This window comes from Schistocerca nitens, chromosome 1 (assembly GCF_023898315.1).
Source record: "Schistocerca nitens isolate TAMUIC-IGC-003100 chromosome 1, iqSchNite1.1, whole genome shotgun sequence".
In the NCBI taxonomy this organism is placed as follows: Eukaryota; Metazoa; Arthropoda; class Insecta; order Orthoptera; family Acrididae; genus Schistocerca; species Schistocerca nitens.
The window spans coordinates 1,095,724,384-1,095,745,749 of record NC_064614.1 but is presented as its reverse complement, the minus strand read 5'-3'; the positions used below and the strand labels follow the sequence as shown (position 1 = coordinate 1,095,745,749).

Sequence of the window (21,366 nt, the reverse complement as noted above, 5' to 3'; positions counted from 1 at the left end):
CCATGAATTTTAATACCTACTCCGAATTTTTCTTTTGTTTCCTTTACTGCTTGCTCAATATACAGATTGAATAACATCGGGGAGAGGCTACAACCCTGTCTCACTCCTTTCCCAACCACTGCTTCCCTTTCATGCCCCTCGACTCTTATAACTGCCATCTGGTTTCTGTACGAATTGTAAATAGCCTTTCGCTCCCTGTATTTTACCCCTGCCACCTTCAGAATTTGCAAGAGAGTATTCCAGTTAACGTTGTCAAAAGCTTTCTCTAAGTCTACAAATGCTAGAAACGTAGGTTTGCCTTTTCTTAATCTTTCTTCTAAGATAAGTCGTAAGGTTAGTATTGCCTCACGTGTTCCAACATTTCTACGGAATCCAAACTGATCTTCCCCGAGGTTGGCTTCTACTAGTTTTTCCATTCGTCTGTAAAGAATTCGCGTATTTTGCAGCTGTGACTTATTAAACTGATAGTTCGGTAATTTTCACATCTGTCAACACCTGCTTTCTTTGGTATTGGAATTATTATATTCTTCTTGAAGTCTGTGGGTATTTCGCCTGTCTCATACATCTTGCTCACCAGATGGTAGAGTTTTGTCATGACTGGCTCTCCCACGGCCATCAGTAGTTCTATTGGAATGTTATCTACTCCCGGGGCCTGTTTCGACTCAGGTCTTTCAGTGCTCTGTGAAACTCTTCACGCAGTATCGTATGTCCCATTTCATCTTCATCTACATCCTCGTCCATTTCCATAATACTGTCCTCAAGTACATCGCCCTTGTATAAACCCTCTATGTACTCCTTCCCTTCTTTGCTTAGAACTGGGTTGCCATCTGAGCTCTTGATATTCATACAAGTGGTTCTCTTCTCTCCAAAGGTCTCTTTAATTTTCCTGTAGGCAGTATCTATCTTACCCCTAGTGAGACAAGCCTCTACATCCTTACATTTGTCCTCTAGCCATCCCTGCTTAGCCATTTTGCACTTTCTGTCGATCTCATTTTTGAGACGTTTGTATTCCCTTTTGCCTGCTTCATTTACTGCATTTTTTATATTTTCTACTTTCATCAATTAAATTCAATATTTCTTCTGTTACCCAAGGATTTCTATTAGCCCTCGCCTTTTTACCTACTTGATCCTCTGCTGCCTTCACTACTTCATCCCTCAGAGCTACCCATTCTTCTTCTACTGTATTTCTTTCCCCCATTCCTGTCAATTGTTCCCTTATGCTCTCCCTGAAACTCTCTACAACCTCTGGTTCTTTCAGTTTATCCAGGTCCCATCTCCTTAAATTCCCACCTTTTTGCAGTTTCTTCAGTTTCAATCTGCAGTTCATAACCAATAGATTGTGGTCAGAATCCACATCTGCCCCTGGAAATGTCTTACAATTTAAAACCTGGTTCCTAAATCTCTGTCTTACCATTATATAATCTATCTGATACCTATTAGTATCTCCAGGATTCTTCCAGGTATACAACCTTCTTTTATGATTCTTGAACCAAGTGTTAGCTATGATTAAGTTATGCTCTGTGCAAAATTCTACAAGGCGGCTTCCTCTTTCATTTCTTCCCCCCAATCCATATTCACCTACTACGTTTCCTTCTCTCCCTTTTCCTACTGACGAATTCCAGTCACCCATGACTATTAAATTTTCGTCTCCCTTAACTATCTGAATAATTTCTTTTATTTCATCATACATTTCATCAATTTCTTCATCATCTGCAGAGCTAGTTGGCATATAAACTTGTACTACTGTAGTAGGCATGGGCTTCGTGTCTATCTTGGCTACAATAATGCGATCACTATGCTGTTTGTAGTAGCTAACCCGCAGTCCTATTTTTTTATTCATTATTAAACCTACTCCTGCATTACCCCTATTTGATTTTGTATTTATAACCCTGTAATCACCTGACCAAAAGTCTTGTTCCTCCTGCCACCGAACTTCACTAATTCCCACTATATCTAACTTTAACCTATCCATTTCCCTTTTTAAATTTTTTAACCTACCTGCCCGATTAAGGGATCTGACATTCCACGCTCCGATCCGTAGAATGCCAGTTTTCTTTCTCCTGATAACGACGTCCTCTTGAGTAGTCCCCGCCCGGAGATCCGAAGTTGTTGTCCAGTTTGGACAAGAAGAGAATAGAAGCTTTCGAAATGTGGTGCTACAGAAGAATGCTGAAGATAAGGTGGGTAGATCACGTAACTAATGAGGAGGTATTGAATAGGATTGGGGAGAAGAGAAGTTTGTGGCACAACTTGACTAGAAGAAGGGATCGGTTGGTAGGACATGTTTTGAGGCATCAAGGGATCACAAATTTAGCATTGGAGGGCAGCGTGGAGGGTAAAAATCGTAGAGGGAGACCAAGAGATCAATACACTAAGCAGATTCAGAAGGATGTAGGTTGCAGTAGGTACTGGGAGATGAAGAAGCTTGCACAGGATAGAGTAGCATGGAGAGCTGCATCAAACCAGTCTCAGGACTGAAGACCACAACAACAACAACAACAACAACAACAACAACAACAACAACACCATGTTTCATTGTATTTCATCTTTGCAAGGTTGAAAACATTATTGGATCCCAGATTATTGTGAAACTTTGGGACTTGCACAAAGACAGATGCTATTATGAAGCATATACGACGGGAGCAGAAACAAAATTAAAGGAAGAAAGATTGGAGTTTGATTTCCTGTCAACAACCAGATCATTACAGACTGATCAGAAATTTAGATTAGAAAAGGATGGTGAAGAAAAATCAGCTGTGCCTGTTTCAAAGGAACCATCCTGGCATTTGCCAGGAGCAATTTAGGAAAATCACAGAAAATTTAAATCTGCATGGTGGGACAGGGATTTGAACTGTCAGCCTCCTGAATGTGAATCCCATGTGCTAACACTTAGCGGTACTGCAAAGGCAACTGCTAATTATTACTGACATTTAATGATCAAATTGTAACTGAGCAATTTTATTAGACAAAAACTACTAAAAGAAACTGAAATCCACTTTATAAATTAGCATCACATTTTGCCATGTTATCTGCTTACCGATATGCCATCAACCAAAGATATGTGCCCACCGAGTTGCGCATGCATTGTCTGCTACAGCTATGGCGCGGGTGTACAGTTATCCAGCTGCCTGACAAACTATGATCTTGGCAAATATTTACAACAAATAAATACATTAATTTCAGGGCAGGTTTTGATGTGTGACTAGACAGTTCCACTGTGAGGTTACAATTAAATGATAGTTATCACCTCACTTTAGACAAGATTTAAATACAAGATGAATATTGAAGCCTTCACACAAATAGAAAATTACCAAAAGATAAACATGATATTTAACAATAAAACAGGACACCTCTGGACCACTGCACCCACATCCTTAACCACAAAGAAAGGTTTAACATTTCTTACTTTTAAACACATTGTGGGAGCGAACAATGATCAATGTGTTACAAGTATTTACTATCAAAAACAGTCTTGATAATAATTTATCATGGGAACCGGTTTCAACCACTACTGTGGTCTGAAGATGACCACAATAGTCGTCAAAACCGGTCACTGTAATATATAAATTGTGATCAAGACTGTTTTTGATAGTAAAGATTTTTAACATTTCTGCCTATTATAAAATTCCTTGCTCTTCATGAATTGGCTATATGGTTAACAGTAATTTAGATTTGGTATCTACCACATGATTTTTTTTTAAATTTTTCCTGTCACTTCAGAATTTTTTGCTGTATTGTGCATGTAAAAAATGCCAAGGAGCATAATGGATTTAAGTTCACATCAAACAGTAGGTCTTCCAATAGCTGACTGGTAACTTCAAGTCAAAGATGTGGAAGGGTGTATCCTGTCGTATAGTACTATCTCAAGTAAAGAACTTGTTGCTGACATCTTATGAGTTGAGAAAAACCTATGTCATAGATGATGTTTCACATATGCTTTGATAATATTACATTAAAGCTCCAGCAGTATTTGACTTGAGAAACACAGATATTATGCTTTATTATATTCATGCAGATTATTAACTTCAGAGAAAAAAATAACCATCTATAAAGTAATTATCAGTACCTGCCAGACAGGACGTCCGGTATTTCCGGTGTTACTGCTGTCCAAAACTTTCTTCACAATGTCATTCAAATCATCAGCAGTAAATCCTTCCTTCAGAAGAGTGAAAGTTTCTGTCGGCTGTACCAAATCCACTAAATCTGTGCCATTATTTTTAGCGTATTGATGCAGTGCATTCTTTGACGCATTTCCTTTGACCATAAGAATCCTGTTAAAAGATAGTGTTTGAAAGAGACTGGATATACAAATCTGTGATACACTACTTTGTGTTACGAATTCTCAACAATAACAGTTAAATAAGATTACTGTCAACTCACTAATGACAACAGATCAATTATACAACTACTATGGCATTCACAGATTATTCAGGAAGCTACCATTGAAAGCTCTAAATGGTTACATTATGGCTTCCTCTAGTCCTAGTATGTTTCATAATTTGGCATATAGTATATACATGTAACAGTGATCAAAACACCCAAATTTCCTCTTATATAACATAACATTCCTGAATTTACAAATAACTAAAATTGCAAGGTAAAGAAAAGAAAATAACTAATACCAGAGTGAACATTGGCAATGACAAATCTAGTACTTTTCTATGTAATATTTCAGTGTCGCCACATTCTAGGCTTCAGGAGAGGGGAGGGGCAATATCACACTTTATGAAAAACCCACAGTTGAGATGGTTATACTCAATCTTTGTCCAATAACCCAATGGAAAATCAGGTACAGCATATGTCACCTACTGAACATAATTAAGAGGAACAGATGGCAAATTGTAGTGATGAATTTTTATAGTAGGCAACGAGTGACGCTGCACTGTACTGCCCAATAAAATAAGTTATACAATGTACTGTTGCTTATTAAATACATATTAAGACCAAAATGAGGTGATTGATTCTGTTTCTGGTATCTACTTGTTTCAATATTTTGAGAATCTAGCTGTATTATCAGATTCTGACTTGATAAATCAATATACAAGCATAACCTACAATAGCAAAAAAATTAGCGAGAATATTTTACTTTCTGTTATCCAAACAAACTACAAAACAAAAATAAAAAAAATCGCATACATACTGCATACATACTTCACACACACACACACACACACACACACACACACACACACACACACACACCTTTTGAGGCATTTCGGCAGGTGAAATACGTTGTGTCAAGTGAGGTTACTGCCTCTGCAGTCACCGGTGAGGAGTCCTGGGTGGCTAGCAGGAGGCAGCCAGATTTCTGGCTAGGAATGCGGGAAGGGAGGGTTGCCACGTGCACAGGCTAAGCATGTGATGCATGGTTGTCGGAACCTTCGTAAGCAGTGCATGCTGAAGGTGGCACTGTGACATGAATTTGGGAGGGGGTGACAGGTTGGAAGAAAGGGAAACTTGACTGGAAGGGGTGGAGACACTGGGCTACTGGAGATTGAGGCCAGGACGATTATGGGAGTGAATGATATGTTCCATAGAGAACTCTGTACTTCAGATAAGCTGGTGGTGGAAGGAAGGATCCAGATGACCCAAGTTGTGAAGCAGCTATTGAAATGGAGCATGTTACACTCAGCTACCGTTGTGCCACAGGGTGGTCAATTTTGTTCTTGGCAACAGTCTGGTGGATGACCATTCATCCTGGTGGACAGATGGATGATAGTCATACAGACCTAAAGAGATGTGCAACATTTGCAGCAGATTTGGAATACGACATGGCTGCATTTGCAAGTGGTTCAGCCTCTGATGGGGTAGGATGGATAAGCCTGCGATAGGAGCGGAACAGGAAATGCTTGAGTGGGTTGTGCAGGTCTTGTAACTGTCTTCACAGAAATATGATCCCTGTGGCAAGGGGTTGGGAATGGGAGAGGTTTAGGGAAGGACTAGGATGTTGTGCAGATTGGGTGGGCAACTAACACCACTTTAGGAGGGGGTGAGAAGGATTTTGGGTAGGGTTTCCCCCTCATATCAGGGTATGATTAGAGACCATCAAAGCCCTGATAAAGGATATGATTCAGTTGTTCTAGTCCAGGGTGATAATGGGTGGCACAAGAAAGCTCCTTTGTAGCTGATTCTGGGGGGTGGTCGGAGGACTGAGTTGTGTGAGGCCAACATCCAGGAAGGTGGCCCGTTGGATTGAGGAGGACCAAGTGAAAAGAATGGGAGACGTGTTGAAATTGTGAAGGAATGAGGATAGTATCTCTTGGCTTCAAGTCCAGATGACAAAGATATCATCAATGAACCTGAGCCAGACTATGGGCTGGGATTTTTGGAAGGCTAGGAAGGTTACCTCTACATGGCCATAAACAGGGTGCCTTGTGGGTGCCCATGGCTGTGCTGTGGGTTTGTTTCTATACCTACCTTTCAAAGTAAAAGTGGTTGTGTGTCTGGAGATAGTTGCTAAGATGTATAAGGAAAGAAATAGTGGCTTTGGAGTTGAAAGGGCACTGGGAGAGCTACAGTTTCACAGCGAAATGATTAATATCTTTGAAGTGCAAGACTAGGTTTTGGGTAACTGAATGGGGGTGTTTGTCAGCAAGGTGGAAATTCTTTGAGTGGGAGCACAAGAGCCAGCTACAGTAAATATCCTCGGAGTAGTGAAGCAACTTAAATCACTTAATAAAAGCAAGTCTTCTGGTCCAGACTGTATACCGATTAGGCTCCTTGCGGACTATGCTGATGCATTAGCTCCATACTTAACAAACATATACAATCGTTTGCTCGACGAAAGATCCATACCCAAAGACTGGAAAGTTGCACAGGTTACACCAATATTCAAGAAAATTAGTAGTAGTAGTAGTAGTAGTAGTAGTAGTAGTAGTAACAGTAATCCACTAAATTATAGCCCCATATCGTTAACGTCGATATGCAGCAGGACTTTAGAAAATATTTTGTGTTCGAACATTATGAATTACCTTGAAGAAAATGGTCTACTGACACACAGTCAACATGGGTTTAGAAAACATCGTTCCTGTGAAACAACTAGCTATATTCACATGAAGTGTTGAGTGCTATTGACAAGGGATTTAAGCTTGATTCCATATTTCTTGATTTCCAGAAGGCTTTTGACACCGTACCACATAAGCGGCTCGTTGTGAAATTGCGTGCTTATTGAATATCGTCTCAGTTGTGTTACCGGATTTGTGATTTCATGTCAGAGAGGTCACAGTACGTAGTAATTGGCGGAAAGTCATCATGTAAAACAGAAGTGGTTTCTGGCATTCCCCAAGGTAGTGTTATAGACCCTTTGCTGTTCCTTATCTACATAAACGATTTGGGAGACAATTGAGCAGCTATCTATGGTTGTTTGCTGGTGATGCTGTCGTTTATCGACTAATAAAGTCATCAGAAGATCAAAACAAACTGCAAAACAATTTAGAAGAAATATCGGAATGGTGCGAAAAGTGGCAGTTGACCCTAAATAACGAAAAGTGTAAGGTCAGCCACATGACTGCTAAAAGAAACTCAAACTTCAGTTACATGATAAATCAGTCTAATCTAAAAGCCGTAAATTCAACTAAATACCTAGGTATTACCATTACGAACAACTTAAACTGGAAGGAACACACAGAAAATGTTGTGGGGAAGGCTAACCAAAGACTGCGTTTTAGTGGCAGGACACGTAGAAAATGTAACAGATCTACTAAGGAGACTGCCTCCACTACGCTTGTCCGTCCTCTTTTAGAATATGTTGCGTGGTTTGGAATCCTTACCAGAAAGGACTGACTGAGTACATCGAAAAAGTTCAAACATGTTTTGTATTATCACGAAATACGGGACGAGTGTCACAGAAATGATACAGGATTTGGGTTGGAAATCATTACAAGAAAGGCGTTTTTCGTTGCGGCGGAATCACCAACTCTCTGCTCCGAATGCGAAAATATTTTGTTGACACTGACCTACATAGGGAGGAACGATCACTATGATAAAATAATGGAAATCAGCTCGTATGGAAGCATGGTATATGAGATTGGAGTAATAGAGAATTGTGAAGGTGGTTTGATGAACCCTCTGCCAGGCACTTAAATGTGATTTGCGGAGTATCTACGTAGATGTAGATGTGCAATGGGCTGTCCAGGATTGTTGGATTTTGGGGAACATATAAAAGGGGTGTGTGTGTGTGTGTGTGTGAGAGAGAGAGAGAGAGAGAGAGAGAGAGAGATGGAGAGAGAGAGAGAGAGAGAGAGAGAGAGAGAGAGAGAGAGTGGGGGGGGGGGAGATGGTCTCAAGGGAGAGGTTCTGTGAAGGGCCTTTGAATTTCAGCAGGGACTGGGATGGGATCACTCTGGCAGAATTTGGAGGTCGAGGAGTCAGACAGCTGGCAGAAGCCTTCTATCAGGTAGTCACTGCAATTCAACCAGACACTGGTGGAGCCTTCATCTACAGGGAGAATCATTTGGTCAGGATTGATTTAAAGTTGTGTGTGGTGGTTGTTTCTTCTGCTGAAAGGCTAGTGCTCTTAAGAACTGATGAGGGGAAGGATGAGAGGCCAAGTTGTAGGTAAGGAATTCCTGGAAGGGGACCAAAGGTTATCTGGAAAGTTTAAGAACATTGTGAAAGGATGGTGGGATCTAGAGAAGGGAACTTTTATGATAAGGCCACTGGGGGGGGGGGGGGGGGGAGGGGGGGGGGGATTCCATGGCTTAGGCAGCAATTCTGAAAAGGATATGAGGCTGAGTTTTAGCCAGGTAAAGGGATACTTTTCTAAACAGTTACAGATAGATGGAGCAGGGATCCACAGAGTAGGAATGGGGTTAGGGAATTTATGTAGGAAAAGGACGAGCAAAAGCATCAGGCAGTCATAAGGAGAACTGGATACAAGAGTCCAAGTTTGGGGAGTGAAAAGGATAGAATAAACTGGGCTGAGGCCAATGGGATAGTTTTGTGACGTCTTAAATTAAAGAAAATGCATGAAACATAACAACAGAAACAATTTTTGACAAAATAATTGAATTCGATAGATAAAAATATCTACTTACCAAGCGGCGACAGACCCCCCCCTCCCCCCCCCCCACACACACACACAAAAGAAGGTTACATTAGGCGAGCTATAATTAGCCAGTTCAGAAGAAGGCTTTTTGGCTGAAAGCTTATTTGTTTAGCAGTCTTTTGTTATGCCTGTCTGCGACTCAACATTTGCAAAATATAGTTAGTAACGATCTATCTTTTTCATATCATCATTATCAATACTGCGATTCTTTATGCAAGAAGTTTACCACCACATTACTCATTTTCATACACAACAATGGGCTGTTTCATTTTATTCCTAATCCTATACCACATTATTTACATTCATTCCGGAAACATGCATTCACCGTAGCCAAACTGCAATTCCACATACTTTTCCTTCAGTCCTGCTTAACCTCTTGAATTACTCTAAAGGACTTAACTTAAAAGTTCCCATCTCTGGGTGCTATCCCTCCTTCCACCAGTCTCTCCTGGACTTCTAGAACCTTCAATCCTTAGGCCTTACCCAACTTGTCCTTAATCTCTACACTACTTCGTGTAACCACCACTCCCAACAGCTCCTATCTCTCTTCAAAGTTCTCCACCTCTCAAACCCCTGCTTGGAGAACACACTCAGGAACATCTTCCTAGAAGCCAGCTGTAAACTTGAGTTCCATACCACACACCACCTGAAAAAACTATCCACAGTACTAGTGCAACACCTACGAAGTGGGGTCCCTCCCCCCTATCCCTCACAAATACCAACCACAACAGCACCTTCAACCCCCCCTCCCCCCCTTCATAGCCAAGCCAACAAACCTAGCCTAGTCACCCTACTCAATCTCCCAATCCCAGCACATACGCCACACAGACCAAATCCCAACTATAACCACAGTCAAATGCCACATATCACCAGTCCCAATTCAGTTCTTAACCTCTCATCCAGATCCCTCTCTCCTCCAGAGACATCTGTTCTATCAAAAGGCTTAACCTTTAGCCCCACACCTAAATTCAACCACACTGCCATGGTTAAAGATCTCCTCTCATTCACCCAGAACCTCAATTAGAAAAATCATTTCACCACACAAACACAGCCCCCAAATACTAGACCCAGTGTTGAACCCTGTCTAGAACAGTTCCGACCGCCTTCTCAAAGGGATCCTCCTCCCCTCCCCCAAAACCATCCCTTGCAGACATTTTAGGAATTCCTCACATCCAGTGTTGCCTCCCAGTCCTTCTTGAAGAACATCCCGACAACCCCCAATATTACCCCAGTTGAATCTCGTGCCATTAAGGAGCTGAAAACAGACTGCTCTATTGTCATCCTCCTGTCGGATAAAGGCTCCACAACTGTGATACTTGACCGTGTGGGTTATGTGGCAGAAGGACTGCGTCAACACTGAAACCTCCACCTACAAAGCTGCACCCAGGATCCCATTCCCTCCAAGCAGACTGAGCTGCAGAAAATCCTAAAAATCCAAGGTCCCTCACAAGGCCTCACAACAGCTTCTACAATCCTCCTCACTCCACCTGAGTCACATACCCCTATCTTCTACCTATTTCCCAAAATCCACAAAGAGAACCATCCCGGCCGTCCCATTGTGGCAGGCTTCAAAGCCCCAACAGAATGTATCTCAGCTCTGGTAGACCAACACCTCCAACCTATCACCCGCAGACTCCCATCCTACATCAAAGACACAAACCACTTCATAGAAGCCTCAAATCCATCCCCACTCCCCTCCCACCTGAAACCTTTCTTATCGCCACAGATGCAACATCCCTTTACACAAACATCCCACATACCCATGGTCTCTCTGCCCTTGAACACTACCTCTCCCAATGCCCACCCGAAGATCTTCCAAAAACCTCGTTCCTTATCACACTTACCAACTTCATCCTCACCCATAATTACTTCACTTTTGAAGGCCAGACCTACAAACAAATCAGGGGAACGGCCATGGGAACCAGGATGGCTCCGTCCTATGCCACCCTCTTCATGGGCCGCATGGAAGAGGCTTTCCTGAAGACCCAACAGCTGCTTCCCCTGGCCTGGTATAGGTTTATAGATGACACCTTTGTGGTCTGGACTCATGGTGAAGAAACACTCCTGAATTTCCTCCATAACCTCAACTCCTTTTCGAATCTGAATTTCACCTGGTCCTTCTCCAAAACCCAAACCACCTTCCTGAACGTTGACCTTAATCTTGTTGAAGCTCACATCCACACCTTGTCCACATCAAACCCACAAACCAACAACAGTACCTTCACTTTGATAGCTGCCATCCATTCCACATCAAATGCTCCCTTCCCTACAGCCTAGGTATTTGTGGCAAACGTATCTGCTCCAGTGACGAATCCCTCAACAATTACACCAATAACCTGACCAGTGCTTTCCTCTCTCGCAACTATCGTACAGACCTTGTCCACAAACAGATCTCCCGAGCAATACATTCCTCCCCGTACAACAACAATGTTCCTACCCCCAAACCACACAGAAGCATCCCCCTTGTCACCCAATATTATCCTGGCCCCGAATACATCAACAAATTACTCCACCAGGGATATGATTTTCTCAAGTCAAGCCCTGAAATGAGATCATCCCTTGACAATATTCTCCCAACACCTTTTGTAGCCCCCCCCCCCCCAACCTCCATAACATCCTTGTCAAACCCTAAAATATTCCCAGAACACCTTCTCTACCCAGCGGTTCCTACCCCTGTAACCGACCCTGCTGCAAAACCTGCCCCATGCATCCCCCCCCCCACAACCACCTACTCCAGCCCCACTACTGGTAAAACAAACATAATTCAAGGCAGGGCCACATGTGAAACAAGACATGTCATTTATCAGCTGACATGCCTGCACTGCACAGCCTTTTACATTGGTATGACGACAACTAAACTGGCTGAGCGCATGAACGGGCACAGACGAACTGTCCACCTAGGAGATGTCCAATACCCAGTAGCGGAGCATGCCCTCCAGCATAATTCTAGGAACCTGCTACACCGTATGTGCCATTTGGCTTCTCCCACCCAACACCAGTCCCTTGGAACTGCGGAGATGGGCACTTGCACTCCAACACATCCTTTCATCCCGCCATCCCCCTGGACTGAACCTATGTTAACCAACCTCACTCCCATTACTGTTCAGTCTTCTCCTCTTTCCCTTATCTCTTCAGCCATTCACACTACTTTTCGTCCTACATAGTTGTATTTATCTTTATACTATATACCTCTTTACTTCCGTATGCATCCTCTTTGGTTTGAAGCTGGCACAGTACTTCCAGTAGAGTATCTTTGGCTTCCCTCTGACACCCATGCCTCCATCTTTGCTACCCTCTTTGTTTACCTTTCCCTGTTGCTTCATAACCTGGGTTGTGAGTAACTGAATACACTTTCCCTTCTTCCCCTTTTCCCCCCTCTCTCCCCCAACGAAGGAACAAAGTTCTGAAAGCTATGATACGTAAATTTTCTGTTCTGTTTTGTGCATCTATCGGCTGTACTGAGCTAAGTACTGGCCAGCCCCTCTGTCTCTTTGTTAGTATTTATTCAAATACAGAGATATGTAAACAGGCAGAATATGGCGCTGTGGTTGGCAACGCTTACATAAGACAACTTTTTCCTGTACGACCATTTCATGAGTGTATTGTGAACATCAGGAATCCAGTAAAACACCAGAGCTTCGACATCGCTGTGGACGGAAAGAGATCCAGCAGGAATGGAACCAATGACAACTGAAGAGAATTGCTCAATGTGATAGAAGAGCAACCCTTCCGCAAATTGCTGCAGATTTCAATGCTGGGCCATCAACAAAAGTCAGCATGCAAACATCAACAAAATATCATCAATATGGGCTTTCGGAGCTGAAGTCCCACTCGAGTACCCTTGACTGCACGACACAAAGCTTTACATCTCACCTCGGCCAGTCACCTCCAACATTCGACTGTTTATGACTGGAAGCATGTTGCTTGGTCGGATGAGTCTCATTTCAAATTGCATTGAGTGGATGGACCTGTACAGGTATGGAGGCAACCTCATGAATCCATGGACCCTGCATGTCAGCACTGGACTGTTGAAGCTGATGGAGACTAATTGTTTGGGGCATATGCAGTCTGTGTGCCATCGGTCCCTTGATATGTCTAGATATGACCCTAAAAGGTGACATGCACGTAAGCAACCTGTCTGGTCACCTGCATCCATTCATGTACATTGTGCATTCCAAAAAACTTTGGAAATTCCAGCAGGACAATGTGATACTCCACACATCCACTGCTACAGAGTGGCTGGGGGAACACACTTCCAAGTTTAAACACTTCCACTGGCCACCAAACTTCCCAGACATCAACATTATTGAGCATATCTGGGATGTCTTGCAACGTGCTGTTCAGAACAGATCTCCAAACCCTCATAATCTTACAAATTTATGGACAGTCCTGCAGGCTTCACGGTGTCAGTTCCCTCTACCACTACTTCAGACATTAGTTGAATCCACACGACGTCATGTTGCGGCACTTCTGCGTGCTCATGGGGGCCCTACATATTACACAAGTGTAGGCCTACCTTTTTTTTGGTTCTTCATTGTAGAAAGGACAATGTAGGTACATTACACATAAATGAAATTATTTTCCTGGGAAATAAAGAGACATATGTACTTTTTCACTGTAATAGCCTGGCTATATTTTTAGCAATGTTCAATCACTTATTAGATACTTAGGTACAGTTTAGTAATACTAATTAGCGTTTAGGATTACCAATCAGCAATCAGGTACAAGTTATACATTTTGTACTAAAATTTAAGATTTCAGACCGTTAGGGCAAGGATGCGTACATGGCAAACAATATTCAATAAGCACTGCTAACACAAGCCACGTCACTCCCATTCTTCACAAATTAACTTTAATATGGTAACAGCCCTGTTATGAGAAATGGTTTAAGTTAACTGAAGCTCCTTTATATATCCTTTGGTTTTGTTTTTACTTGTCTCGAGGGCCAAGTGGCAGGTCGGCAAGTTAGAAGCAAGAGCAGACATTACCTGCTTTTCTTTTGGCATAAGAAGAGTTACACCAAATGGGATGAAAATATATATTTCTATAATGTTTTATTTCTAGGAAACTAGGAACAAATATTACTGAACTTATTTTGTTTCTTGTTTAAAACTGGGACACTTACATATTCCGACTGATTTTCTTGGGACACCAAGACATTTATGTGAAAACTAGGACGGTCCTGGCAAAACAGGGACATCTGGTCAGCCTAGCATTGCTGGGTTTGCTGGTATCAGTATACAAAGAATTACACCCTTTTTTCTTTCAGAGTTTCACACATCATAACTGTGAAACATTATTATATTGTAGATGGTCTTCAGATTTGTTTTAATCGTTGCAGCCATTATTAAAATTTCAAAATTTGTGTGTGAAACACAAAGGTTACAAGTGCTACGGAAATTAGCCACATTTTAGAAAGACAGTTCATGCATCATGTTTGGTTGCAGGGTATAGCAGATGCTCATGTCGAGGTGTGTGTGTGTGTGTGTGTGTGTGTGTGTGTGTGTGTGTGTGTGTAAAGGCGGGGGGGGGGGGGTTACTTTTGCTTGGAAAAGAGCAAGAGCTGTAAAGCTAGTGTGAATGTTGTTTCCCCATTTTGTTTCTCTCTACTCCACACATCAGTCCACTATACGTGAGTGGTTGCATTTCCCTTATTTTAAATACAAATGACTTATTGCATGGATTGCCTTTTCTTAATTATCTGTTTTTGGCACTTACAGGTGTTGCTTTTACTGATCTATATTTACAACACTTCTGCACTGTCTTTGTTGCAATATTAATGATTTCATCTCAGACAGAATCTACATTATGGTGACGATCTGCAGTGTACCCAGAGGTCTAGGTTATGTTAAAAGATAGTTTGGTTACGAGTTGCTGAAGCTAATAAATGGGAAAGTTAAGTCTTGGTTTTGATGATTGAGTGATCTTTCCATAACCAGAGGCCCACATTAGCATGGAAGCTGATAGTTTCATTTTCCATTACTTTCTGTTTACTTGCATATGGAGTCCTTCAGTATATAGCTCAATAACAAACACTAAGACACAGCAAAAGCAGAAAATAAAAAATCTAATGTTAAATTAGTCATTACATATTTGTGTGTATTTTACCCCCTACAAACTAAGTGTTTTTATCCGAAAATGAAGTTTTATTGCACTATAGCAACTTTTCCATTAAGGTGAATGTTACAGTAAGCACTTAATTTTTCCCAACCATCGATACAAAAATTCGAAATGTGATCAGAAAGTAATTGGAATTTTTTTATCTTAAAGAAACTATTTATTCATCACCATCAACTTTGTCCCCTGCAAAGTAATCCACCTTAGATATACGATCGTGCCAGCACTTTTCCAATCTTCGAACCACTTCTGGAACTCACATTTTATTATGGCGTTTAGCTCAATCAGCAATTCTGTTTTTATCTCATCAATGGTGTCAAAACTACGTCCTTACCTGGTTCCTTTCAGCCTCTGACATAGAAGAACGTCGCAGGGCAGCCATGTCCAGCAAGGCAAAATAATGCTTTTGTTTGCCAAAAAAAATCACAGAAAGTATTAAGGTGTGAGTGGAAGCCTTATCACGATGCAGTTTCAATGAGTGGTTTTGCCCCAGTTCTGGTAGTTTTCTTTGGATTGCTTCATACAAATGGCACCTAACTTACAGGGATAGTATTCCTTACCGACTGTACGACCATAACGCAGCAAATCATGATGCACTATCCCATTGTGGTCTACAAAACCAGTGAGAATAACCTTCGAAAGTGATCAAATTTGTCGGTCTTGGCTCTTCAGGCAGTTTCCATTGGGACAAGTGGGTCTTGGTTTTGATGTCATACCTGTATACTCATGTTTCATCACCTGTTGTAAACTGCTTCAGAAGTTCTGTATTGTTGTTGACTTCACCTAGCAATATGTGAGCAATGTCCATGTGACATCATTTCTAGTTGAAATTCAACAGTCAGGAACAAATTTTACTGCTACACAAATTTTGCTGATACACGGTTCCATGGCCAAAACATCCGAAAAAATTGCTTGACATGAGAAAAGGATATACCAATATCATATGCCAAATGAAGACATTGATATCCTTGGCAGTCACTTGCACACTACAGCCGCTGGATATCTGTATTTGCTGCTGCTGTTGTATTTGAAATGAGCTCAAAACAATATGAAAGTGTACACTCATTAAGAGTACATTGTAACGTATAAATCCTGGCTTGGACTGTGGGATGTTTGGGGCAGATGAGTATATAAACAAAAATGTTAATGAATTGTACGATATTTTTTGCTCAGAAAATACAATCGACGATGACAATTTTTTAAAAAACTGATTAATGCAAAGTTAAAAGGATATACAGATATTTTCTTGTGTGTATACCCCAATAAAAGACTTTGGCACACTATTAGTCTGCGGTAGCAAGTTATGGCGCCATAGAAAAGTGCTGACTTCGTGGAAATATTTTTTTTTTAATCATGGGTGTAAGTATGTCTTCAGAAATTTCTCTGGCAGCAAGGAGGTGAGGGAGGGCATGGGTGCAGGCCAGCATCAGCGGTGGGGGGGGGGGGGGCAGGCTCTGAACACTGTGGGACTTAACAGCTATGGTCATCAGTCCCCTAGAACTTAGAACTACTTAAATCTAACTAACCTAAGGACATCACACAACACCCAGTCATCACGAGGCAGAGAAAATCCCTGACCCCCGCCGGGAATTGAACCCAGGCGTGGGAACGCTACCGCACGACCACGAGCTGCGGACAGGGGGAGACAAATTGCTATTTTATTTTTGGTACAACTCGGTTGGTAAGTTTTCAGATCCATTGAGCCACCAGAACTAAGTGACAACATCAATTATAGATAAATTACACTGAATACATAAAACCAACAAACAGAAACTTATGTGTGGTATTGGACTCCCCCGGGGAAATTTCGATTGAGGTGAAACACTAATCTGTAGTGTAGGCCTTATTTAATCTCATTTTGCCATATTTAATCGACTTCATGTTTCAAACCTATAACTAAATGGGAAATTCAGAAAATGTACATTAGATTGCCCTTTTATTCATTTATTTTATTTATCACTTATGTTTTGCTAAAAGTTAAGTATTAGATCTCCTTGCATTTTCAGAGTTTACTTAACATTTATATACATAATATGCATCAAAATACTTTGAGACTTATCTAATATAAATTTTCTGAATTTCCCATGTAGTTTTAGGTTTTGGGATATGAAGTGCTTTAAATATGGCAAAGTGAGATTGAATAAGGCCTACACTACAGATCAGTGTAAAAATTATGGAAGTCTTACTTCAGTTTTATTTCTCTCAAGTTTATGTGGGTAATGTTTGTCGCTCCTTGAACCAATTTTTCAACCAAATTTTTTTTGCTTGCAACGAAACATCAATTACCATAGCAGAAGCATCTTTAATGTCCAGCATTCTGAACCACAATAATACTGCATATTATACCTACCATGTGAGGGGTGCTTCAGTTTTGGACTGAAGATCTAACAGACTCAGTAAGGATATAATACCCAAGATTACTCAACTTTAAAATACAGCAACTCACACTACAGACTAACGATTCAGGTTTCAGCCCCCAGTGTTCCCCTGTAACTAGATTTTCAGCTTTTAACTATCAAGTGCTAACAGCTATGGGCAAAAACAATACCATACTTGTACTTAGATGTGCAAATAAACTGTTGCCATAGACACATATACAAAATTGTGATACGCGATTGGTTGAGGTAGATGTGCAAAACAACTATGCCAAGCTCACTGCAATTCTCAGGCATCTTTTGTACATTAATCCTTATACAACAACAATGCCACCACCACCACCACCACCACCACCACCAGAACATGTTACTAGTTTCAAAGAAAAATGCATAAAGTTAAACTGAGTGAACAGCAGCATTGTAAAAATGGGAACCATCTTATAATAGGTTAACAATGAACAAGGGCACAGAAATCAAAACAAGAGTAATAAATACCTGTCATCACCATAACTTGTAATGACTTCCTTCCATTGAGTGAGTATATCTACTATCCCAGGAAGATTAGTTGTATGGAGATGTGTGTAGAAGTCCCAATCTAAATGGGTGGCATCACTTGGAACAGGTAATGGAGTTTCATTTTTCAGCTCTTCATCTTCTAGCAGGAACTCCACCTTTTCTAACTGGAATCCACTAACACCAAGTTCCAACCAGAACTGCAGCACTTTCTGGGAAAAATTAAAAAAATTAAAAAAAAAAACACAATTTGTGGCTTCAAAGTATCAACTTTCACAGTGATTCTATCAGTAACAATCATTAAGAGGACCATAGTTTAGATCAACAGCAAGATACAAGTTGCAGAGAAATATGCAGCTATAAGCAAATATCCAAATTATAGAATGATACCAACCCTTAGCTGTTATGACACACAAGTAAAAGTGGAACTACACTGAAGAAACGTGAGATCCGAATAAAATTAGTGATGTAAATGCATAAAAGCGAAAACAGAGGACGGATAGGAGGCACGGGTGAGTTAACAGAGATGGAATCATCATACGGTAAGAACAAAAATTAATCACACACAACAAAATGGGGGCACATGAGAGGGAGCGGGAGGGGGAGGGAGAGGGGGAGGGGGAGAGAGAGAGAGAGAGAGAGAGAGGGGGGGAGAGAGAGAGAGAGGGGGGGAGGGAGGGGGGGGACTTATCTGCTTAGAAAGGTAGGAAAAAAAAGGGCAGGAAGCTGTATAGAAACTACAGCTGAAAAACATCTGTACAATAACATAATGAGCGTCCTTGGGAATGACTGAAGTGTTATTTATAAAACCTTTCACACGACAATTTTCTGTGTTGCCTGTTCACCATATCTAACTGATGAAAGAACTTATTTAAAAAGTAGCCACCCTCACTCACTCCCACAAATGCAAACATTTGTACTGGGCCCTAAGCAAGGCAAGAAGGCAAAGTTGTGTAATTTAAGTATTGTACAAAATATAGCCTACTTTACTCCATTTAGACCTTACCTTTATTTCAGCAACAACTTTCGGATTCCTCATGTTTAGATCCGGCTCATCTTTACCAAACTGATGCAAGTAAAACATCCCTCGTTTGCTGCTCCACTCCCATGCTGATCCACCATTAACACTGACCTATCCATAAACAAATATTGTTGTACTACTACAAAGTATGTCATTAAGAAGAGATCTACCATTTTATCTGTAGTTTAGAGTAATTTTTATAGTACACTATAAGAAAAATCTCACCCATGTTTATAGGGCAATATCTGAAACTATGTGCTGTTTGTAGCTTTACATCACACAAAGAACTGTGTGTAACATTCCAGCTTTTGGTCACATCAAAATAAAATATTACAGGATCATCAGTTATGTAAGTTACTTCTAGTTTACAAATTTATGTCCAACAGCAATGTAAAAGGGATGTAAATATTACAGGTAAGGAACTAATGTAACGTTTAAAAGCCATGAATCACACTTAAGTCATTTGCACACAACTAGATAACAACTGACAACAACTTCTGATACTAACCCAATTATTAGGTGGTATTTCTCCATCATCATTCTGTCCTTTGCTTGGAGCCCACACGTAATAATCACTGTAGATGTCACTACCATTTTCTGATGCAATAAACCAAGGATGTTTCTTGCTGGTGTGATTCGGTATAAAATTTAGTACCAAGTGCAAACCTGAAAAAATCAATTAGTCAGTGGAGTGGCACATTATGTAAGTAGTCTTTTATATTACAAAAGAAATCTACCATAAATCTAGTACTCACTCCTGTTCTTAACTGCTGATAGGAGTTCTTTAAAATCTTCCAGTGACCCATATATTGGATCTACTTCTGTGAAACTTTCAACAGCATTGGGATCCTGATTATCTGACTTGAAAATAGATGATAAAATTATGCCTGTGCTATCCAGTTCGTCAACGTACTTTACTTCTGAAGTCACACCTGCAATGTGATACAGGTGTTCATTAGGCACAAACGTTTACTAAATCCAACCATTAAAAGCCTGGGGACACGCCCCTATTCTAACATATGATATGCAATAGAAGTCGTTAGTCCTCAGGATTTTATTTCAATTTTTTTACTTACCTTTGAGGTCCCCTATACCATCCTGGTCCACGCCACCGTCTTTGTATGACCTGACGTAAATTTCATACAGCGGGCCTTCTTCCCACCATTTCAGTGGAGCCGGTGGTGCACACTTCGGGGCCATCACAATAATCGCAATCGCACCTGCTAGCATAGCTACCCATAAAAGCCAAAACAGGACGAAAAGCAGCCATCTCAAACGGATCCAAAAAGGGTCATTTGCAAATTTCATCAATTCTTCCTTCGTCATCCCAGTGAAAGCTAGCTTTAGATTTTCAATGTCAATCTTCGCGTCTCCATTCTGTGAATCTGCCGACAAGAACTTTACTTCGGAAGCATCTTTATTGGAGTTAATTTTTTCATTCGAGACTAGCTTTTCCGTCGCTCCATCGTCTTGCTCAGCGCCAGCTGGTTTCGCTTTTTTTGCTGTTTCTAACGGCAAAACTGTAGGACGTTTTTCTTCTTCCAAAAGCTGTGTGCCAGCATCATTCATATCAGAAGCAGATTCCATTTCAGTTGCCATTTCTGTTCAACACACCACTATAGATTCACAATAACCAACTGCGGCGTTAACGCACAACCGCCTTGGCTTGCGCTCCCCGGATCACTGAGACGGCTTGCTCTTCAAATCTGACGAAATACGGCCGCTATTGACGTCACAGAGCAGGGATAGGGTTGCCAACACCGCGGACGGAAAACGGCAGCAATTTTATTAACGTTGACGTTAAAATCCTTAGACCCACTGTCTATCAAATTATCGGGTCATCTACAGTACGTCCTGCATTACTAGAATCTGTTAACCTATTCTGCTTTAAAGGTTTTCGTCCAATGTAATTTAGTTGTTCTGCTTATCTCGTCAAGATCTCTCGAGTAGCACTAGCGCTTAAAAAAAATCCTGTAAGATTTCATGTATGGAATTTTAGATTACCAGTTGATTTAACTGCTTGACTATTGATTTGTGCCGTAATGTCTTGTTGCGATATATCGAGGTACACAGCGGGCAGCATACAGCGATAACGAATTTCATTAGACATACGCTATTTAATGTGCGAAACAAGCTGACACAATCCTGAAATCCTGTTGTTAGTTAGACCAGTCTATTCATTTCGGTAGAAAAAAAAAGAAAAAAAAATAGCTGGATGTACGATGTAAAGTGGTTTCAGAATGCAATGTGTAATTTTTCTCGTATGGCCATAACGGTAGCTGCTCCTGGCTAGA

General features: G+C 41.0%; 1 protein-coding gene across 1 annotated transcript in view; it reads right to left on the bottom strand.

Annotated features, from left to right (window-relative positions):
- Window positions 1–20,765, bottom strand: part of LOC126198700 (probable maltase) — a 49,425-nt gene extending 28,660 nt beyond the window's left edge. Inside the window, exons 1-6 of the mRNA XM_049935203.1 lie at window positions 20,149–20,765; window positions 19,828–20,004; window positions 19,581–19,738; window positions 19,058–19,183; window positions 18,034–18,263; window positions 4,067–4,271 (exon numbers count right to left, since the gene is read on the bottom strand). Coding sequence (XP_049791160.1) covers window positions 4,067–4,271; window positions 18,034–18,263; window positions 19,058–19,183; window positions 19,581–19,738; window positions 19,828–20,004; window positions 20,149–20,671 — 1,419 coding nt within the window. The 5' untranslated portion in view covers window positions 20,672–20,765. The remainder of the gene's footprint in view (window positions 1–4,066; window positions 4,272–18,033; window positions 18,264–19,057; window positions 19,184–19,580; window positions 19,739–19,827; window positions 20,005–20,148) is intronic.
- Window positions 20,766–21,366: the final 601 nt, after the last annotated feature.